At 46.6% G+C, this 19,727-nt stretch overlaps 1 protein-coding gene across 1 annotated transcript in view; it reads right to left on the bottom strand.

Moving 5' to 3' along the window:
- The window catches only part of SRPX (sushi repeat containing protein X-linked), a 75,862-nt gene extending 56,499 nt beyond the window's left edge, over window positions 1–19,363 (bottom strand). The window contains exon 1 of the mRNA XM_041001886.1: window positions 19,247–19,363. Coding sequence (XP_040857820.1) covers window positions 19,247–19,346 — 100 coding nt within the window. The 5' untranslated portion in view covers window positions 19,347–19,363. The remainder of the gene's footprint in view (window positions 1–19,246) is intronic.
- Between the last annotated feature and the right edge of the window lie 364 nt (window positions 19,364–19,727).

Genomic DNA, 19,727 nt, shown 5'->3' with positions numbered 1-19,727 from the left:
AATACCAGCCAGTACTACGTGAAGCACAGATGAACCGACACCCTGAACTGCTCCCAAACTGCAGAATCCTGAGCAAATACACAGTTGCTGCTGATTTTAATTCTAAGTTCCGTAATGCTTACTTACACTGCAAAAGGTAAGTGAAACAATCGCCGGGGTTTCAATCATAGAAATCTCCAGAACAGCCCGGCCATTGACCTAGCTGGCTATTTCAGCCGACTAATTCAGTGGTAGGAAGCATTTTGGATTAGAAACCAAAATCCTGGCTTACATTCCAGCTTACTCACTGTCTGGTTAGATGCTCCCAGTCCAGCCTCTAAGGCAAAGTACAAGTAGTTCCTCTGGGAAGAGATTCCAGGAAGCGCAGTCAAGGACCAGAAGGGAGAGACAGCGGGTACTGCCCACCAGGCAACTGCTGCGGGTCCCCACTCCGGGGAGCTCCATTCTACCTTGGACTCTCACTCCCTCTCTGCATCCAAGTATCACCCTAATGTAACTTCTTCCATCGCGAAGGCTATTCTTAAATGTCCATCCTAAGTTGGGTTCCTTTTAGAAAAATGGGATGGGGCCCGGAGCGGTGGCGCAAGTGGTTAAAGGTCCTCACCTTCACACCCGGGATCCCATATGGGCGCCGGTTCTAATCCCAGCAGCCCCGCTTCCCTTCCAGCTCCCTGCCTGTGGCCTGGGAAAGCAGCTGAGGACGGCCCAAGGCTTTGGGAACCTGCACCCGCGTGGGAGACCCAGAAGAGGCTCCTGGCTTCGGATCGGCATAGCATCGGCCCGTTGCGCTCACTTGGGGAGTGAATCATCGGACGGAAGATCTTCCTCTCTGTCTCTCCTCTCTGTATATCCGCCTTTCCAATGAAAAAATAATAAAAATAAATCTTTAAAAAAAAAAAAGAAAAATGGGATGGCCGTAGAACAAGTGGCCTCAGAGAAGACGCCTGACAGACATGAGCTCTCAGACAAAATTAGAATGCTAATTCACATTTTTAAACTTTTTATGAGAGTGAGGGGGAGAGAGAATCTTCCATCTGCTAGTTCAGACCACCGGGCCAAGAGAAGTGAAGTATAACATAACAATTCTACCTTCTGGGCCTAGCGTGGTAGCCTAGTGGCTAAAGTCCTTGCCTTGCATGTGCCAGCATCCCATATGGGCACCAGTTCTAATCCCAGCAGCCCTGCTTCCCATCCAGCTGCCTGCTTGTGGCCTGGGAAAGCAGTCGTGGACAGCGCAAAGCCTTGGAATCCTGCACCCACATGGGAGACCCGGAAGAGGCTCCTAGCTCCTGGCTTCGGATCACCGCAACTCAGGCCATTGGGGAGTGAATCGTTAGATGGAAGATCTTCCCCTCTGCTTCTCCTCCTGTCTGTATATCTGACTTTCTAATAAAAACAAATCTTTAAAAAAAGAATTCTGGGGCCCGGCACAGCAGCCTAGTGGCTAAAAACCTCGTCTTGAATGTGTCGGGGTCCTGTACGGGCACCAGTTCTTTTTTTTTTTTAAAGATTTATTTTTATTATTTTTTTATTGGAAAGGCGGATATATAGAGAGGAGAGAGAGAGGAAGATCTTCCGTCCGATGATTCACTCCCCAAGTGAGCACAACGGCCGATGCTATGCCGATCCAAAGCCAGGAGCCTCTTCAGGGTCTCCCACACGGGTGCAGGGTCCCAAAGCTTTGGGCCGTCCTCGACTGCTTTCCCGGGCCACAGGCAGGGAGCTGGAAGGGAAGCGGGGCTGCTGGGATAGAACCGGCGCCCATATGGGATCCCGGGCATGCAAGGCAAGGACCTTAACCACTGCGCCACCGCGCCGGGCCCATGGGCACCAGTTCTAATCCCAGTGGCCCCGCCTCCCAGACAGCTCCCTGCTTGTGGCCTGGCACAGCAGTGGATGATGGCCCAAAGCCATGGGACCCTGCACCTGCGTGGGAGACCCAGAAGAAGTTCTTGTCTCCTGGCTTCGGATCAGCACAGCTCTGGCTGTTGCAGCCATTTGGGGTGAATCATCAGATGAAAAATGTTCTTCGCCTCTCCTCCTCTCTGTATTTGCAAAAATAAAATAAATAAATAAATCTTTTAAAAAAATTCTACTTTCTGGCCCCCCAAAGGAAATCTAGAGATAATTATTTCAAAATAATTTGATGAGAAGATTTTTCAGGTTCCCAACAAGGTAAACGATGTGCAAGGGGCTGGAAGCACTCATTTGCATGACTTGATCATTGCACATTGCACACACATATTATAGTAACGTGCCCCCAGAAATAAGTATAACATCAATTAACATCAATATACATCAATTAACATTTCTAAGTGAAATGGAACTCATCCCCAGTTATATTTTTGTCCTGCAAACTCCAGGTCAGGTTGGCTCTGCCATCCCTCACTCCCGTCTGTTCTCAGCAGCCAGCCTACGCAGGAAGTAGCCTCGCCTTACTTGCAAGCCCAAGTGTAACTAGGACTTCCCAGTGAGATTCCAAACTGAGAGCTAATCATAAAAAAGCACTCAATGAGGGCACAAGACGTCATCGTCACACGTACAGTGCATCCTCCAATCTGACGTCTTCCAGGAATACCAGGGTCCCCCGCGCTGCCAGGTAGTACACAGGTCCAAGCCATTTGGACTTGGCTGGCCAATAAAGAGGGGCTCAGGACTTGCATGAGGATTTTTTCCCCCAGAGGAATAAAGGAGAATTTTGAAAGAAATCAGTATACAGAGAAGGAAAAATATTTCATATGCTGTTCCCAGCTTTCTTCACATTCTACCACACAAAAACATATTTTAAGGAACACATGTTTGCAACAGCCAAAAGTTGGTGGCATTCAACTTGAGGAAACATCTTCCGACCAGGCATGCATATAACTGCTTAGGGGGACAGATGTGGGACAGATGATGCTATCCAAAGTTTTTGAAATTTTTCTCCTTCCCACCAGGCTTGCCGTGGTCACCACCACAAGTAAATGCTTCAGGAAATTCAATGTCATGTTCCCAAATGTCCTGACCCGAAACCAAAAGCAGAACTCTTATTAAAAACAACTGATGTACAAATGTGAAACATTGGATTAATGAGATGCTCTGAGAAGATAATTTGGAAACATCCACACTGGTGGTTCTTCACACTTGAGCATGCATCAGGATTCCTGGGAGAGTCTATTCAAACAGGGCCTCACTCTGTTTCAACTCATGACAAGGAGGGGAAGGGCAAGTGGGAATATCCAATAGGACAGGGTAAGAGGGGTAGCTTTGCCCTAATAATAACCCACTCTAGGCCAGCATCCTGGTGAACAGGTCAAGCTGTCACTTGCAAGGGCAGCATCCCATATCAAAATGCCAGCTCAAGTCATGGCTGCTCCATTCTTTTCCAGCTTCAGGGGAAGATGGCCCAAGAATCTGGCCCTCTGCCACTCAGGTGGGAGACCAGGATGGAGTTCCTGGCTTCTAGCTTGGAACTGTCTCTTTGTCTCTTCCTGTCTGATGCTCTGCCTATCAGATAAATAAATAAGAGTCCAACAAAAGCAAGAATTCACTCTTGTAAGAAAGGCATTGGTTCCCCTTAACAACCAAATCATCTCTTAAACAGCCCACTCTCAACACCTCCAAAGTGGCAGTCAGGTATCAGAGGAGATAAACTACATCACTGTCATTCCCCAACTTAACTCTAACATCCCCTGCTGCTCACTGGACATCTGTGAGCCTTGTAGGAGGCAGTACTTCCAGGAAGGGGTTAATATTAAGGTTCAGGTTGGGATTAGGGAAAGCTGTGGGGCAGAGTACATAGCAGGATCTTGGCAGGGCATAAGATCTGGAGCCATCTAAGCCTGTCACCCAGAAATCCTGGCAATACCAAGGAAGTCTGTCCGCTACCAAAGGCCTATCCACCTCCCATCTTGGATTGGGAAGTTGGATCTTAGACAAGAATTGGTGACAATAAAGGAGACGTGGTTTCTAAAGAGTCTAAAATACTCAGTTGTTACCAAGACTCAAATGTTAAGAATGAGATATCCAGCTATATATCAGAGAAATTAACATCACAATATACAATAGTAGTTACAGCATGGTAACCTAGACTTTCACAATGAATTCTGAGTTGAAACTCATGCAGGCTGCAAGCAGCCCTGAACAGGCAGACTCCTATTAAAAAGGTTCATTTTGGCTTCATAAGTCTGAGATGCCATTTAAGGATATGTACATTTCTATAAAGCTCCCAGAGGAGGCAAGTCCTTGAACCACATGTTGAATGAGAGGGCTTGGATATGGGCTGATAAGTTTTATTCCTAAAGGACAGTCTTCCAGCTTTGCTCTCTGTCACAACCACTCAGTTCTGTCACTGCATCAAATAGACATAGGCAATACCCAGATGAATGAACATGACTGCTACCTAGTGACACTAAATTTGAATGTTATATCATTTGTATGTGTCAAAATATGTTTATTTTCTCAATCATTGAAAAAAATTAAAATCATCATTAGATCCACCAATTAAAAAAAAAACCATGCACTTGGCTTGCTTACACTTAGTATGTAGAATAACCCCTGCCCTATATTACTAGTTCTTACCTTAGAACCACCACATCACAACACACAGAGCTGGGGCCAGGAAGTTTCCTATTTAATCTTCAGCCTGCCCATATATCACTGTAAACCACTTAACCACACAGCTCGTTGAAAAGGTGACAGGATCCCCTTTAAATGCTGTGAACAGGTTGGTCTTCCTGACTTACCCAGTTGGTAGATTTGGGGGACTTAATGTGGGAGACTGGGTGTGCTCAGCTGAGCTGACTTTTCTACCAGTTTTACTCACCTATCCTCCTAGGGGCCTTCTTTGTAACCTTAATTCTAGTAGCACTGATTTCTAGCAGCACAGACATACGCAGTTCCCATGTCTTAAGGATTGGTCAATTCTGGGAAATTCTCAGCCCCCAAACAAGGTCTTGCTGGAGAGACAGCACAACCTTTATCAAACCAGCCTGCATTCTATAAGAAGCTGGAACACAATGTACATCGTTTTTAAAGAAAAACATTTGTTTATTTGAAAGGTAGAGTGACAGAAGGGAGACATAGAAAGAGATCTTCCATCCACTGCTTCAATCCATTGATGATCACAGAGGCCACGTCTGGGCCAGGCCAAAGTCAGGAGCCTGGGACTCCATCCTGGTCTCTTGCACTGCTTTCCAGGTACATTAGCAGGAGGTTCAAGCAGACACACAGCAGGTGGCACTTTAGAAAACTCTCTGACATGGAATAGCAACATTGCAGGTTGTGCCGCAACACCAACCCCCATGAGGAACTAACCATGCAGGGCCCACGTTGCCATGGAACTGTGCATGTGCTTGTTGTTGCTAAAGGTTAGGCCTGGCAAAGATTGTGCTCCTGGCAGAAAGACTTAGAAGGAGATGAAGTTTAGGGTCCTCAAAGTGAGGAGTTTGGTTTTGAGTTAGAGAAGGGAGCAGAAAGCTAAAGGCTGTACATGCTTATCTCAGGAATGCCCAGGATTTAGAGAAGTGAATTCAGAAGATTCAGTGATGAAAGGAAAGGGAGAGGGGCAGTGAGTCACTATGTGGCAGTCACAGACAAGCCATTCTGTCTTGTGAAAGGATAGGACTCAGTCATCAGACCCATGCTTCTCAAATTTCACCATGTTTAAGAATCTCCTAAAAGGCTCTTGTTAAAAATGAAGATACCTATTTAGCTGGTCTTGGTTGGGATCCAAACTTTCGTATTTCTGTCTTGATGTCGGGTAACTTGAGGGTGCAAGGATACTGCTGACATGCAAACACAACTTTGTTTTGTTCTCCTTTAAAACAATCAGAGGCTTTGTAAGAATATGAGACCCACACTTCTCTACCATTTAGAGCTGACATCCAGGGCTGCGTATATTGTTCACCAGCAAGATTCCTGTACCACAGCACCCGCTGTCATACCCACCAAAACAGTAAGTGGGCTCCCATCACTCTCTAGTGGTCGAGTCCTCCTTCTATACTTTCCCTAACCAGCCCCCAATCTGTCCCGTGACCAAGCCCTAGGTCAGGGAACTACATGCACCCAGACAGCATACCCTTTCCTAATTCACCTAAAGGTGATTTATATGCTTGTAGTGTTCCTGCAGTGAGCAGTGCAGGGTGGAAGACACCATTGGCTGACCCTTGCTAGCATCTTGCCATGCTTGGCAGAACAGACACAGCTTTGTCTCTGACCCCTTGGGTAGAAGTTGTTAATGTGCTGTGATAATATGATTTCACCTAATGGAACAGACAGACAAGTGGAAGCAGAAAGGGTGGAATCAGCACATACTGCTAGAGGGCAAGTAAAAGGGCGCAGTCACTTTGGAAAATATTCTGGTAGCACTACAAATGATTTAATACAGAGTTACCATACGACCCAACAGCTCCATTCCTAGGTATCTATTCAAGAGAAATTGTTGTGGGCTAAGGAGTTGACTAGCACTCGTTAAGCCGAGCACTACAGGCAGTGGGCTTGGGGCTAGAAGCACCTGGTCTCAGCTGTAGCCAATCTGCGCTAATGCGGGTGTGGGGTAAAGCATAAACAAGTAGGTGAAAGGTCAAGAGAGAGGCAATAAAGGGAAGCCTTGGAGAGGCTTCGAGACACTTCCAGCATCCCTGTCTCCGGTCGGTGCCTCAATCCCTCAGACCCTCACCGTGTCCCTGGTTACTCTTGCTCTGCAGGCCGTAACAAGAAATAACAATATATCTTCAGAAAAAAAAATATGTATAAATGCTCTCTGCTGCATTGCCCCTAACAGACATAAAGTGCAAACAATACAAATGCCCACAGATGAGCAGATAAAATGTGCTATAACTATACAATGGGACAGCACGTGACCACATAAACGAATCACATGACATGCGCTACACATAAATAAACCTTGTAAAGTTTAAGTGAAAGCCACACACAAAAGAAAAAGTATTATGCTTTACATGTGCAGCCATTTTATTCACGTGCGTTGTCAAGAATATGAAAGTCTAGACAGAAAGAAGAAAACTACATTTAATCTTAGCTAAAAGGCTGAGAAGCAATGAAAAATAAGAAAGCTAGAGGTTGCCTAGGATTGTAGATGGGAGAATGGGGAGTGATGGCTAAGGGACATGGGATGTTTTGGGGGAATAATGCAAATATTATAAGATTGTGATGATGAATATACTATGAATACTGAATTTACAGTTTAAATGGATAGGTTATATGATATATGATTATCTCAATAAATGTGTTAAAGATGTCATCACAAATCAGGTAAGGAATGAAAAGACGCAGAGTGATGTAGAAAGGGTAGGTTTGGGACCCCAGTATCTTCCATGGGTGGACAAGAACTGGCAGTGTGGCAGCAATGTTTTAGGACTCCTGAGGAGCATGCCAACAGCCCCCACATATATGATTCTGGACGGAAGCCAAGCACCACAGATGGCAGTGCTAAGCAAAATCCTGTCCAAGGACTTGACGAGTGCCCTCGTGCAGTTTACCCTTGCCTGCATCTCAGTGCTGCCTGGCATGGTGCCTAACATATGGTAACCACTCAAAAACGGAATTCAATACATGCCTATGATACAGTGCAGGGAAGTCCAGAGTCAGCAGACTGAGCTCCACTTCCAGCACTGCTTTTTAACTTCTGTGTGACCCCAGATAAATCCCTTCAACTGGCTGAGCCTCACAGGCTATTCCCTGAAAAGCAGGCAGTGATTATTCTGGGGGTCTACCGAATCCAAGTTTCACAGCTGCATGAATTAGATGGTCCAGGCAGCAAAGTGGGTTAGAGAAACTCCTGAAAGAATCCAGACAGAGCCCGAGCTAGAGACAGCCAGCCAGTGGCACAAGAGCGGCTAGAGGCAAGCGCTCAGGAAGATACCAGTACCTAGACCCGCAGCCTGCCCTCTGCTAGATCTTCATCACCATGACACATGATCATCAAGCTCTCCTCAATCGAACATAAGGAAAAGATCCTTCAATGTGCACGTGAAAAAAAAAATTGACATATAGACGAATGGCAATTAAATTCACAGCTGACCTCTCAAAGGAAATTCTACAGGCCAGAAGAGAATGGAGTGACATATTCCAGATTCTAAAAGCAAAAAAAAAAAAAATGTTGGCCGGCCCAGGATAACGTACCCAGCAAAGCTTTCCTTTGCCTTTGGAAATGAAATAAAATTCTTGCATAGCAAAGAAAAATTAAAAGAATACGCTTCTAAACCTGCCCTAGAAACGATACTTCTCTTAACAGAGAAGAGGAATAGTACCCACCAAAACCAAAGGCAAATGTGAAGAACATCCCAGTAAAATAACAGAAGATTAAATCAATGAATAATCCATAGCTAAACGACAGGAACAAACTGCCACCTATTTATATTAACCCTGAATGTAAATGGATTAAACTCAAACACCAAAGAGTAGATTGAATTAAAAACACAAAACCCGTCTATTTGTTGCCTACATGAGAAATAGATCACCAACAAAGATCAGAGGAAACTATGTCTTAATTTTGATGTTTGTTTTCAGTTTCATTTCTTAAAAAAATTTTTCATCAAATTCTTCAGTGACTCACAGATCATACAATAGGATCATTTTCTTCAAGAAGGTTTTTAATTTTCATGTTCATTTCTTCAATGACACATTAGTCATTCAGTAGCATGTTATTTAACTTCATGGCACTGCAAATTTCTTTTTTTCTTCCTGTTGATTTTGTTTTGTGGCTTTTCACTTAAGGGGATGTATAATAACTGTGTAATGGGGACTATCATATCCAGCGGCATGTTAACTTCATGGCATTGTACATTTCTATTTTTCTTCCTGTTGATTTTGTTGCTTTTCACTTGCGGGGATTTATAGCGACTGTGAAGACTGATATGTCCAGATGTGAGTACAGGGTGCACTGTGCATCTCTACTTCTGCTTCAAGGATTGACTCCAGTGAAACTGTTGGATGTGTCTTGACAATGGAATGCTGGACTCTGCCATTGTCCATGCCAGCAATAATGGACTTATGACTGTTTATGAGGAACTATGTTGTTGTAATTACATGGGGGAACTCTGTTTGGAGTAGGAGACTTGGGGAGGGGGGAGGAGAAATTCCAGGGCCCATGGAACTGTATCATAATAAAAATAGTAAAAGGAAAAAAGTCCAAATGACTCAGAATTTCAACATTGGGTATTGAAAGGAATTGGAGTCTTGGTCTGACAAAAGCTGAGTCAGTATCTGTTGGTGTTTCTATAAGGAACAGGCATTCTTGGGCAGATTCTAAGAAGGTGGGGCATGTGGTCACACCACCGCTTCCTCCCCACTCCACAATGCATCTGTCTATTCTTGGCTGAATTCTCCTTCTGTGGCCCTAACTTAACCACGGCTGTGGAACATTCTTGGACCCCTGCAACTGGCCAGGACATTCAGCTCAGCCACCCACACAGTCAGTGACAGGGCAGGGTTTTCTGTTAGGCCATCTTTTGATAACCAATTTTGAAGAGCCACTCAATAAGTACAACTGGATGACATTGCCAACAGCCAAGTCACATCTATCACACTGTAGGAAAATATAATACTGTATACCTGTTTTCTTCATTATTATTTTGATGATCTTTACATAGTTGATTAGAATGCAACAGGTCAAGAGCTACAGGAAAAGTAGGTAAGACCATTGTTTCCACATTCTGGTTTTCCCTTTCTGTATCTGGGGAAAGGAGGAAGGCAAAGGGAGAAGCCCCACCCAGCCTTCCAACCATCCCAGGGTCCCTAATGTGGGGCATGCTCTAAGGGCACTGCTGAAGTGGTTTTGATAGTTCAACAGTTCTGAATTACTGCCAGTCTCACCATTCCAAGCATGATGAAATCTCTCCAGAGTCCACTAGCTGACAGAGTCCACATTAGTGTCTCTACTTGCTCGGATTTTTTACTGCTAACACTTGGCTTGGGTAATTGATCAATTTGTTCTGTCCTCTGTCATGGTACCAAGTGTCCTCTACAGGCTCCAATGTACTGCTGTATCTTCCATGTGCACCTGGATATGCTGCCCACTGCTCTGTCTGAGCCACTGAGGCGGCTCAGCTTTGACACATGCACTCCATGGTCAGACCATGGAAACTACCATTCTCTTCATGGTTGGGGTACTGAGTCCAGCAGTTCGATTGGGGGGAATCCCCAAAGAAACTTCATCTGAGGTGATCCCAAAACTGAGTTTTGTGTGTACTTGCCATTACAGAGTCTGGTACAATCCATCACCCTACTCAGCCTACGTATATACTGGTGGTTGCAATAGCTGGGTCAGTTCTGCCTCCAGCCCTGTCTTCTACATAAACCAATGGGTGTTGGAGCCCAGCCCTAACCTGCCTGCCACACACTCAGCCCTCACACAAACTGGTGAAAGCTGCAACCTAGTCAGAGCAACCCACAGTAATCCCCACCAGGCCTGCTCCCTGCCCTGTCTCCCATGCTTGCCAGTATGTACTGCAGACTAGTGCAGTCTGTCCCACATCCCATTCTGCTCTCATACATATCAATCAGCATTAAAGCCTAGTTCAATACAACCAGCCCCACTATCCAGCCTATACACCTGCCAGTGAGTGCCACTCTCCGAGTAGCCCTTCCTGTCCCTAGTCCTGGTTTTCATGCTCACCAGTTAGAGTGGCAACCCAAGAAGGAGGTGCCCGCTGTTTCCTTAATGGGCCTACTCCTGAATCATGCACTATCCAGGTGGTTTAGCAGTTTGACTTGACAGAATTAATCCCCAGTGCCAGCATCTGCTAGCTGATACTTGGGCAAAGCCCAATCAACCCACAGTTACTCTGACTTATGTTTGCACCAGTAAGAACAGTCAGCCCAGTCTAGCTTTTCCTTGATCTAGCTCACATGATGCCAACAGGTGTTGTAGCCCTGCCCAGTCTGATTTGTCCCCATCCCAACTCGCACTCTCCATTGGGAGTGGTGGTCCAGCATGGGAGCCCCATGCAGCCCCCATACTGGTTTTGCCCATTCCCCTGGGTCTCACGTGTGCTGGTTGGTTACTGCAGCCCCGTCTGGCATGGCCCACCTCACCTCGGTATTTGCCAATAGGTGTTGTAGCCTGGCCATGCCCAGTCCACCCCCAATTCTGGCTAACGCTAGTGGGGGCTACAGCCTAGCCCAGCCCAGTTGGCACCCAGTCCCAGCCCACATGTGTACTGGCATGGGTCGCAACTGAACCTGGCCCAACCGACACTCCATTCTGGTGCTTGGATTAGCCAGTGGGTGATGTGAACTAGCCCTGCTTGGTTTGCTCCTGACCTATGCCAAATGAATGTTGCTGAGTACTGTTCCATGACCTGTCTCCCTGTTGTGGTACATATGCTCACCTGCCAGGACTGTGTCCTGACAGAGAAGTTTCCCAAGCTCCTTCATCAGAACCTCTCCCAATGCCAGATCTCACAACACACCAGTGGGTCCATGGGCCAGCTCTGCTAAGTACACCTCTTGTCCTAGCAGGAACAGTGGCCTTTCCTGACTAGCCTTCAACCCATTCTGGTTTTTATTATTGGGGCTTACAGCCCAGCCTGGTCCACATGCAGACACAGCTTATACCTGGTTCAGCAAAGGCAAAAATCTAGCCTAGCCTAGCCTACACCGATCATGGTTCTCAAGAGCATCAGTTGGTGCTGGAGCCTAGCCCATTCCAGTGTGCCCAGTCCCAGTCCACACTTGTGCTGAGGGACACTGCAGCCATATTCAGACCAGAACTCAGCTCCCACTCCAGCCCCATCACTCACCAGTGATAACCACAACCCAGCTAGGATGTCCCCTTAGCTCCCCAACCAGGCCTGTTCCATAGAACTTGTGCAAACCATGGTTGTTCTGACCCAGCTTGGCATAGTCCCACACCTGTCATGACCTTTGCCTTTGGATGCTGTAGCCTGGCCTGACCCAGCCTGTTCCGGCCTGTCCCCAGTTCTTTTTTAAGATGTTTAGTTCTTTTCATCTACTTGAAAGGCAGAGTGCCTCAACAATATGATGCTACATTTTCTGCCTTTGTCTATACCTGTAACACCATGGTGAACATGGGTAGCAGAATACTGAACTTGAAACTATTGCTGGAAGACGATACTGCTGTAATAACATAAAAGCTGAATAGATGAAAAAAGAAGGTGGAGAAAGAAATGAGGGAATCCCTATACCTACAAAACTGTTTCATGGAAAATAGTAAAACAATTAAAAAAAAGGAGTGAGAGAAGGAGAGATCTTTTATACAAGGATTCATTTTTCAAATGCCTGCAATAGTCAGGACTAGGCCAGGCTGAAATCAGGAGCCCAGAACTCCATCCGGATGTCCTGCATAGGTGGCAGAAGCCCAAGCACGTGCATGCTCCTCTCCTGCCTGTCAAATCATTAGCAGGAAGCTGGATTGGAAGTGGAGCAGCCAGCATTCCAATACAGAATAGAGGTGTGCAAAAGCAGCTTAGGCCGCTGCATCACAAAACCATCATGGCAATGATATTTCAAGGATAAGGTAAAAGCCTTTTCCCAAATTGTATGTTTGGGTCTGACTATTACTCATACAAAAGTTTTAAAACCAGTCTATGCAATTTACAACCCCAAATCTATGGGACAATCCAAGTCATTATGTTCAGATCCATTTATCTTCCCCTTGGAGAACAATGCATACAGAGGCATCCAGTATGAGCTAAGGATTACGGGTTGGTGAATCATTCAGTTCGGGAATGAGTGCTCCAGAGGTTTTTGAGGCCAGAGTGTGCCATATACTTGTAGCATCCAGGTGCAACCAATTATCATCTGGCAAACTTGGGAGCTTAGCAGTGCTACTAATAACTTCTCTTGCACAGATTTTTTCCCTCAAATCTTTATCTGAAAATCCTGCTGCCAGAAGTGCTTAAAATTTCTAAATCTCTTCCAGTGGTGTCCTGGGATGATTTGATAGCCAACAGCTGCCTCAGCAATTAACTATGCCCTGATTTGCTGCCTGTCCAAATGGATCTCTTGTTCTGAGAACTGCAAATTCCCTTGGACACTTTGGGATCCTGAGGTGTTTTTTTTTCCCCCTTTGGGAAGTATTACCTTTGAAATGCTTGTTAAATCCCACAAAAAATGTTTAAAATAGAATGGTTTGACACCCTTCCACGATTATTTCAGTCAAATAACTCATCTACAAATGGTGGCTAAAGATCCTCCCCCAAGAGCCCAGACAATGTGTGATGTGGATGGTGTAACAAATTGCCTGCCCAGCCCGAAGGGAAGCATCATCTGTGATGACACAATTGCCTCTGCTTTTTAAATAAGCTGAACTGGGAAACTTTCAGCTGACTAGAAATGGAGAGGCCAGCTGCATACTGGTTCAAACCTTGCCTTGTGCTGATTTCATCTTGCTTTGTATGTTGATTTTTGTGTCCATTAAGTGCATATTTTCTCATCGAATACATGAAGATGCGGGGAGACATGGTTTTAAATTGATAGGGGCTTCTACCCAGAAAAAGGACACTCCCATAGACTTTCGTTTTATTCCAGAATGTTCCTGGAAAAGCCCACAGATCCTCACCTTCAGTTTTCCTTGGACATTTAGCATCACCCTTACAATATTACCGTTTCTGAGCACCATTGTTCAACATCCAGGCTCAGTTTCCTGGATCTTCCCTGTGCTCCCAGGCATTGTTGACCCATCTGTTTTATAATACTTGCCAACTGAGATAGCTCTGTGTCTATTTCCTGCATAAGCCCTAAACCGACTAGAGGGAATTACATACTTTGAGACCAGAGTTTCGGTGTTGTGGATGAACCTACTACTTGTGATGCCGGCCACCTACGTCAGGGCACTGGTTAGAATTGTTTCACTTCTGACTCCGTCCCCTGCTAATGTAACCAGGAAAGCAGCAGAGGATGGCCCAGGTACTTGGGCCCCTGTCACTCACAAGGGAAAACTAGCTCCTGGAACAACCTCAGCCATTGTGGCTGTTAGGGCAGTGGACCAGAAAATGGAACATCTCTCTCCCCTATCCCTTCAACATAAGTTTTTTATATATAGATTTAATTTCTGCATTCTTCAAAAAGATTTTTATTGGAAAGTCAGATATACAGAAAGGAGGAGAGAGAGAGGAAGATCTTCCGTTCAATGGTTCACTCTCCAAGTGACCACAATGGCTGGAGCTGAGCCAAACCGAAGCCAGGAGCCAGGAGCTTTTCTAAGTCTCCCACACAGGTGCAGGGTCCTAAGGCTTTGGGCCATACTCGACTGCTTTCCCAGGCCACAAGCAGGGAGCTGGATGGGAAGCAAGGCTGCCAGGATTAGAACCAGCGCCCATATGGGATCCCCGTGCATGCAAGGCAAGGACTTTAGCTACTTGACCACTGTGCCAGGCCCCAACATAAATCTTTTAAAAATTACATACCTAATGCATTCTTTTACCCCAAGCACGTAAGAGTACTTAAGAATGTGAGAAGATTTCAATTTTTGTATCTAAATATTTTGATATCTATTTCTTTTTTCAAAATACACATTTTCCGTGACTTTTTTGAAAACTCCCTAGAAATAATTTATCCTTCAGTATCCACTTTTAAAAAGTGAGTTCCTAGGTACAATTCAGGTAGAGAAGGCAGAAACTATTTCAAAACTGAATTCAACTTTCCCAAAGAAAGATCAGGTTTAAAGATCATTCTCACCCCTAAACCAAATGGCACCTGCAAGCTAGCACTCAAGAAATCACACAATCCCGAACCAAGGTGCTGACTAGAGCAACTCAGCACGAATGGGAACCCGGAGAGGCTATTCTGCCAACTGCTATTGTGGAAGTGAATCTTTATGTGGGCATTAGTCATAACCTAGCAGCTACAAATGCCATGCTACACTATAGCCTGGCAAAAGTAAACTTTTTTAAACTCTCCCTTCACTTTCAAGTACAAATTTCAGTTGTGTTCTCTGCAAAGGGAATGGATGTAGCATGCATATTTGCATTTATTGAAGAAGCCATTTGACTCCTGTGGAAGGACCCAGAGCAAAGTAGCCAATAAAAATAACAAGTGCAAACTACAGCTTGTGACTGCAGTCTCTCATCGTATCCTTCAGAAGAGATTATTGCTTAAATGGAGAGTGCTCATGCACTTAAAAGCAACCTCTGTAGCCAGCTAGACATCATTTCCATGTATGTAGATCCATTGTGGTGTAAAGCCCTATTGATCTGTGCACGTGTTTCACTCAGCTACTTCCCTGTCACATGACCCACCACTGCCATTACAGGGAACCAGTCAGTGAACAAACACAAATACTTGCATGGCATAAGGGACTCTGTTAGGCTCCATGGGAAACACAAATCAGAGACATGGCATGACTTCTGCCCTCAACAGCTCAGAATCTAAGCAGTGAGCAAGAGTTAGTATAATATATGGTACATGGGATAAACACTACATGAAAGCTGTGCAGAGCTGTAGTTATTTAAAGAAGAGATGAGGGGCCCGGCGCAGTGGCGCAGTGGTTAAGGTCCTTGCCTTGCACACCCAGGATCCCATATGGGCGCCGGTTCTATCCCAGCAGCCCCGCTTCCCTTCCAGCTCCCTGCCTGTGGCCCGGGAAAGCAGTCGAGGACAGCCCAAGGCTTTGGGACCCTGCACCCGCGTGGGAGACCCAGAAGAGGCTCCTGGCTTCGGATCGGCATAGTATCGGCCCGTTGCGCTCACTTGGGGAGTGAATCATCGGACGGAAGATCTTCCTCTCTGTCTCTCCTCTCTGTATATCCGCCTTTCCAATAAAAACATAATAAAAATAAATCTTTAAAAAAAAAAAAGAAATGAGGCTTCCCATTTGAAGGAGGAGGAAAGATTTCAAAGTGGGGTTGTCACTAGTTGAGCAGCAGCATTTGGAGAGACAAGTGGCTGGTGGTGTGGGGAGGCATTCCAAGTGCAAGAAGAACCTGCCAAGGAGGAGGAAAATGTGATTCAAATTGTCCAAGTACAGGTAGTCCATTTTGGCTGGACTTTATGAAACCAGGAAAGAAAGGCTGGCCAACTAAACTGGAAGCAAAGTGAAATCCCCTGAAAATAATTGAGAACTTTCTACTTAAGAGAGAACAGGGAACTGTTGCTCTAAGGTTATGAGTATAAAGTGAATCAACTGAAAAGACCAGAGAAAGAATAAGGAATTGGAACGAGGGACTCCAAGTGAGAATGCTACCGTGATGTTGTGACAGAAGGGCTGCACCTGCGTTTGTGCAAGGAGCACTGACAAGGTGAGAACTATTAAGATAGAGCTTCCATCATGGTCTCTGTGGTCTCATTCAGCGCGCAAGTCTGTCAGATCAGTAACACTGCACCGGAAGTGTCATTAATGAAGAAAATGCCAGACACAAACGCTCTGCTCTCTCCAGCATCTCTCCTTTTTTTTGGAGTTGTTGCAGAGTGATTGTCAGCCGATTACATGTTTTAAGTCCAAATAGGAATTTCTAGCCTGCTTCTTCTGAGAAGTTAATTGCATACCCTGGGCCAGGTGTTCAGTTCCTAATACTTATCTCCAAGTGTGGCATTCCAGAACCCTTCTATGGTTGATGTGGTCTTGTTTGGCTTTCACAGACCTTGATTGATCAAACTACTGATGTACTAGTTTCCCCCACGTGTATAAAGATTCATGAAGCCTTCCTTGGTGGCTATCACACCCATGCTCCATTCTCAGCCTTGTTGGCAAGAGAAAACCAGTGTGAATAGGCTTCATGAATTCTTTTAACAGCAGAATCAAAATTTGTACCCTTTAGAAACATCCATACAATTTAAACATGGACAAGTATGCTATAAATTTCCCATCCACTTCATATGGCTTTCTAGAAATTGCATCTTTGCTAGGCTCCAAAGAATCTGTCCGAGGGCCAGCAAAGCTGTATCCAATTCGAAGATGGAAGAACTCCAGCGATCTAGGAGTGGCAAAGTGGGGATGGGATTGATTTACTCCCACGCTGACACATTTCCTGTTGCTATAAGATGCTTATTTGAGCTTATATAGAAAAATGGAGATGCTGATGAGGTCCCAAGTTCCCTTATCATTCTTTCAGATGTTCCAGATTCAAGGGCTCTTTAAAAAAATTAAAAGATTTCTATCTGAAAACCACAGAGAAGGAGAAAGTGATAGAGATTCCATTTGCCAATTTACTTGACAAATGGCTGTAATGGCTGGGGATGGGCCAGGTTGAAGCCAAGAGCTTTGCCATGTCTCCCATGTGTGTGGAAGGGGTTCAAGGACTCGGGACATCTTGAGCTGCCTACCACAGCACATTGCAGGAAGCCATATCAGAAGTGGAATAGCGGAGATTTGAAATGCCACTAATACAGCACGGTAGCAGTACAAAGCGCAACTGAAAGCCTCTTACCTTCATGACTTCTACTTGCAAAGAAAGTGCCTCTGAAATGGCCTTTAAAATCTGCCTCCCGGTGCTGAGAATGAACACACTGGGTATGATTTGCCTTCAGACCCATGGGCCGAGAGACTTCCCTTCTACAGTCACCTGAAAGTGCTGGCTTGGACTGAAATTCCCTCCTGTGGATTTGCCAGTGCTCAGTGGAACACACTCCCTGAGACTATTGGAAGATGCAGGTGTCGCTCAAAAGGAGCTTCTCCAGTCACTACACTCAGCCCTAGTTCATCTGCGGTCGAAACAGAGCCAGCTTAGGCATCAGTAGTGGCTGGGGGACGCAAACTAGTGAGGACCTGAACTGGCAAGGCCAAGATTCTGTGGGTGGCTGGGCCCTGGCAGCAAGCTCTACCTTAGAAAAGTGGCAACTGTGAGAAACGAGAGGCAGAAGCAGGGCAGGAGAGAGGATGGAGGTCAGCAGGTTTTTCCTGCTGAAGGGACTCTGCCTGAGAAAGGATCAGCTAGAAGCCGAGATGCCAGGACGCCTGCACACAGACGCCTCTGTTGGATGTGAAGAGCTGCCTCTCGTCTTTCAGCTGTTGCCCTCGCTCTCATAAAGGAGCATCTTGTCTGCTTCAAGACTTCCTTTTCCTCCTCTTGCTTCATTTCAACCTAACTCCTGCTAGAGTGGGTAGCAGTGCGGGCTGTGGGCACACACCATGGGAATGCCAGTTGCCCGGTAGGGAGGATGAAGTCTCCTTACTGAAACAGTTCCTCCGGCTCAAAACTCACAAGAGCCAGCTCAAAACACAACTGTTTCTGTTGATTTGTTTACACATCTATTCTAGCCATTCATTCAGCTGAGTATTTCCAGCAGGCATCTCCTAAGCAAGCTGTCTGGGAATTTCCTGTCCCCCCCTCTATCCCACCCACACATGCCACACACACACACACACACACACACACACACACACACACACAGTCCTCCTGCAAGAACTTGAAAGTCTGCTTTCTCAGATCCCAGGTTTAAACAGCTCATGATGTTGCTGAACGCAAAGCCAAATATTTGGACGCCTTATACTCCACATCACCCACTTTCCCATCAACACTGAATTAAATCGCACCCATGGGTTTCCTCTCCATTACAAGGACACGGGGTGCATGGCACATTGCCCTGCTCCCCTGAACCTCTGGCCTAACAAGCCTCCAGGAAGAAGTTAGCTGGACGTTTTCAAAGGCCATTTTCAAATTGGATTTTGCCTGCACCATAAGACCTCCCCCCTAAATGCTTGGAACCCTGTAGGTGCCATAGATCACGCCGTCCAACGATAAGTAGCAGCATAGTTCCCCGTCTCACCCTCCGCTCCTCACCCCTGCTCAGTGGAGCGTCTCCCTCTTGCCTAGAGCTAACCAAGTCCAGGCCACATGTCACCACTCTCATCTGGCAGCTCTCAAACTTTCTGGGAATTCTCGGGGGGGGGGGGGGGAAGGCCCCGCCCGTGCTGTCCCTAGAGTCCCTTTACCTTGGCTCGTGCCCTGCACCTCAAGGGCTGGCCTGGGACTTCGAATGGGAGGGAGGAGGTAAGGGCACCTTCCAGGACAAATTGCCGCCTCCCCGGGTAACACTCCGCTTGTTAAGAAACTAATTCGTGTCCAACATTTCTCTCCCTAGCCTCCTAGGCCGGCATGGATTCGACTGGAAGTCTGCAATCCTGCAGAGGGTGCTCGGGCTCCTGGCGCCACGAGGACGCCCCGCGCTTGGCCCTGGGACAGTGAGCTGTCTTCCGCACGTGTCCAGACGCCAGCCCGTTCCACGTCATTCTTTCCCTCCGGCTGAAAAAGACAAGCTGGGAGCCAACAAAGGGCGCCCTCAAGCCTGCCTGGGTCTGGAGCGGAGGGTCCCAGTCGAGGATTGCAGCCCTGCTTCGGGCTCCTACCTGGGAAGCCGCGACTCGGAGGGGCGCGCAGCAGCAGCAGGAGCAGCAGCAGCAGCGGTGGTGGCGGCCTCAGCGCAGGCCACAGCTCGGGGCTCCCCATAGCCAGCCGGCGCTTCGCGGGGGGCTCCAGAGCAACGCAGCGCACTTCTTGGGGGGCGGGCGGAGACCAAGGAGACCAGGGAGCCCCAGGGGCTGCGTGAAAAGCCGGTGAGGGCAGGGCTGCAAAAACTCCTCCTCTCGCCTCTCCCCCTCCAGTCCTCCCGCCCAGAGCCTGCCCTCCTCTCTCCACCTCCCCCGGAACAGGGCGCGCTTTGAGGCTCCCACCCACCAGTGCCGGGGTTTCTTCTGGAAACCGAGTTGTCCCAGCCAGAAACGTTCCCTTAGCAAACCGGTAATATCCCACGGTATGTTTCTCTGCAACATTTGGATGCCTCCACAATCCAAATGCACACACTGGTGCATCCACTGATTTGTAGTTTCG

The sequence above is a fragment of the Ochotona curzoniae genome, unplaced genomic scaffold (assembly GCF_017591425.1).
Source record: "Ochotona curzoniae isolate NIBS_2020 unplaced genomic scaffold, NIBS_Ocur_1.0 contig_1274, whole genome shotgun sequence".
Taxonomy (NCBI): Eukaryota; Metazoa; Chordata; class Mammalia; order Lagomorpha; family Ochotonidae; genus Ochotona; species Ochotona curzoniae.
The sequence above is the reverse complement of the archived record's forward strand: the minus strand, read 5'-3'. Positions and strand labels throughout refer to the sequence as shown.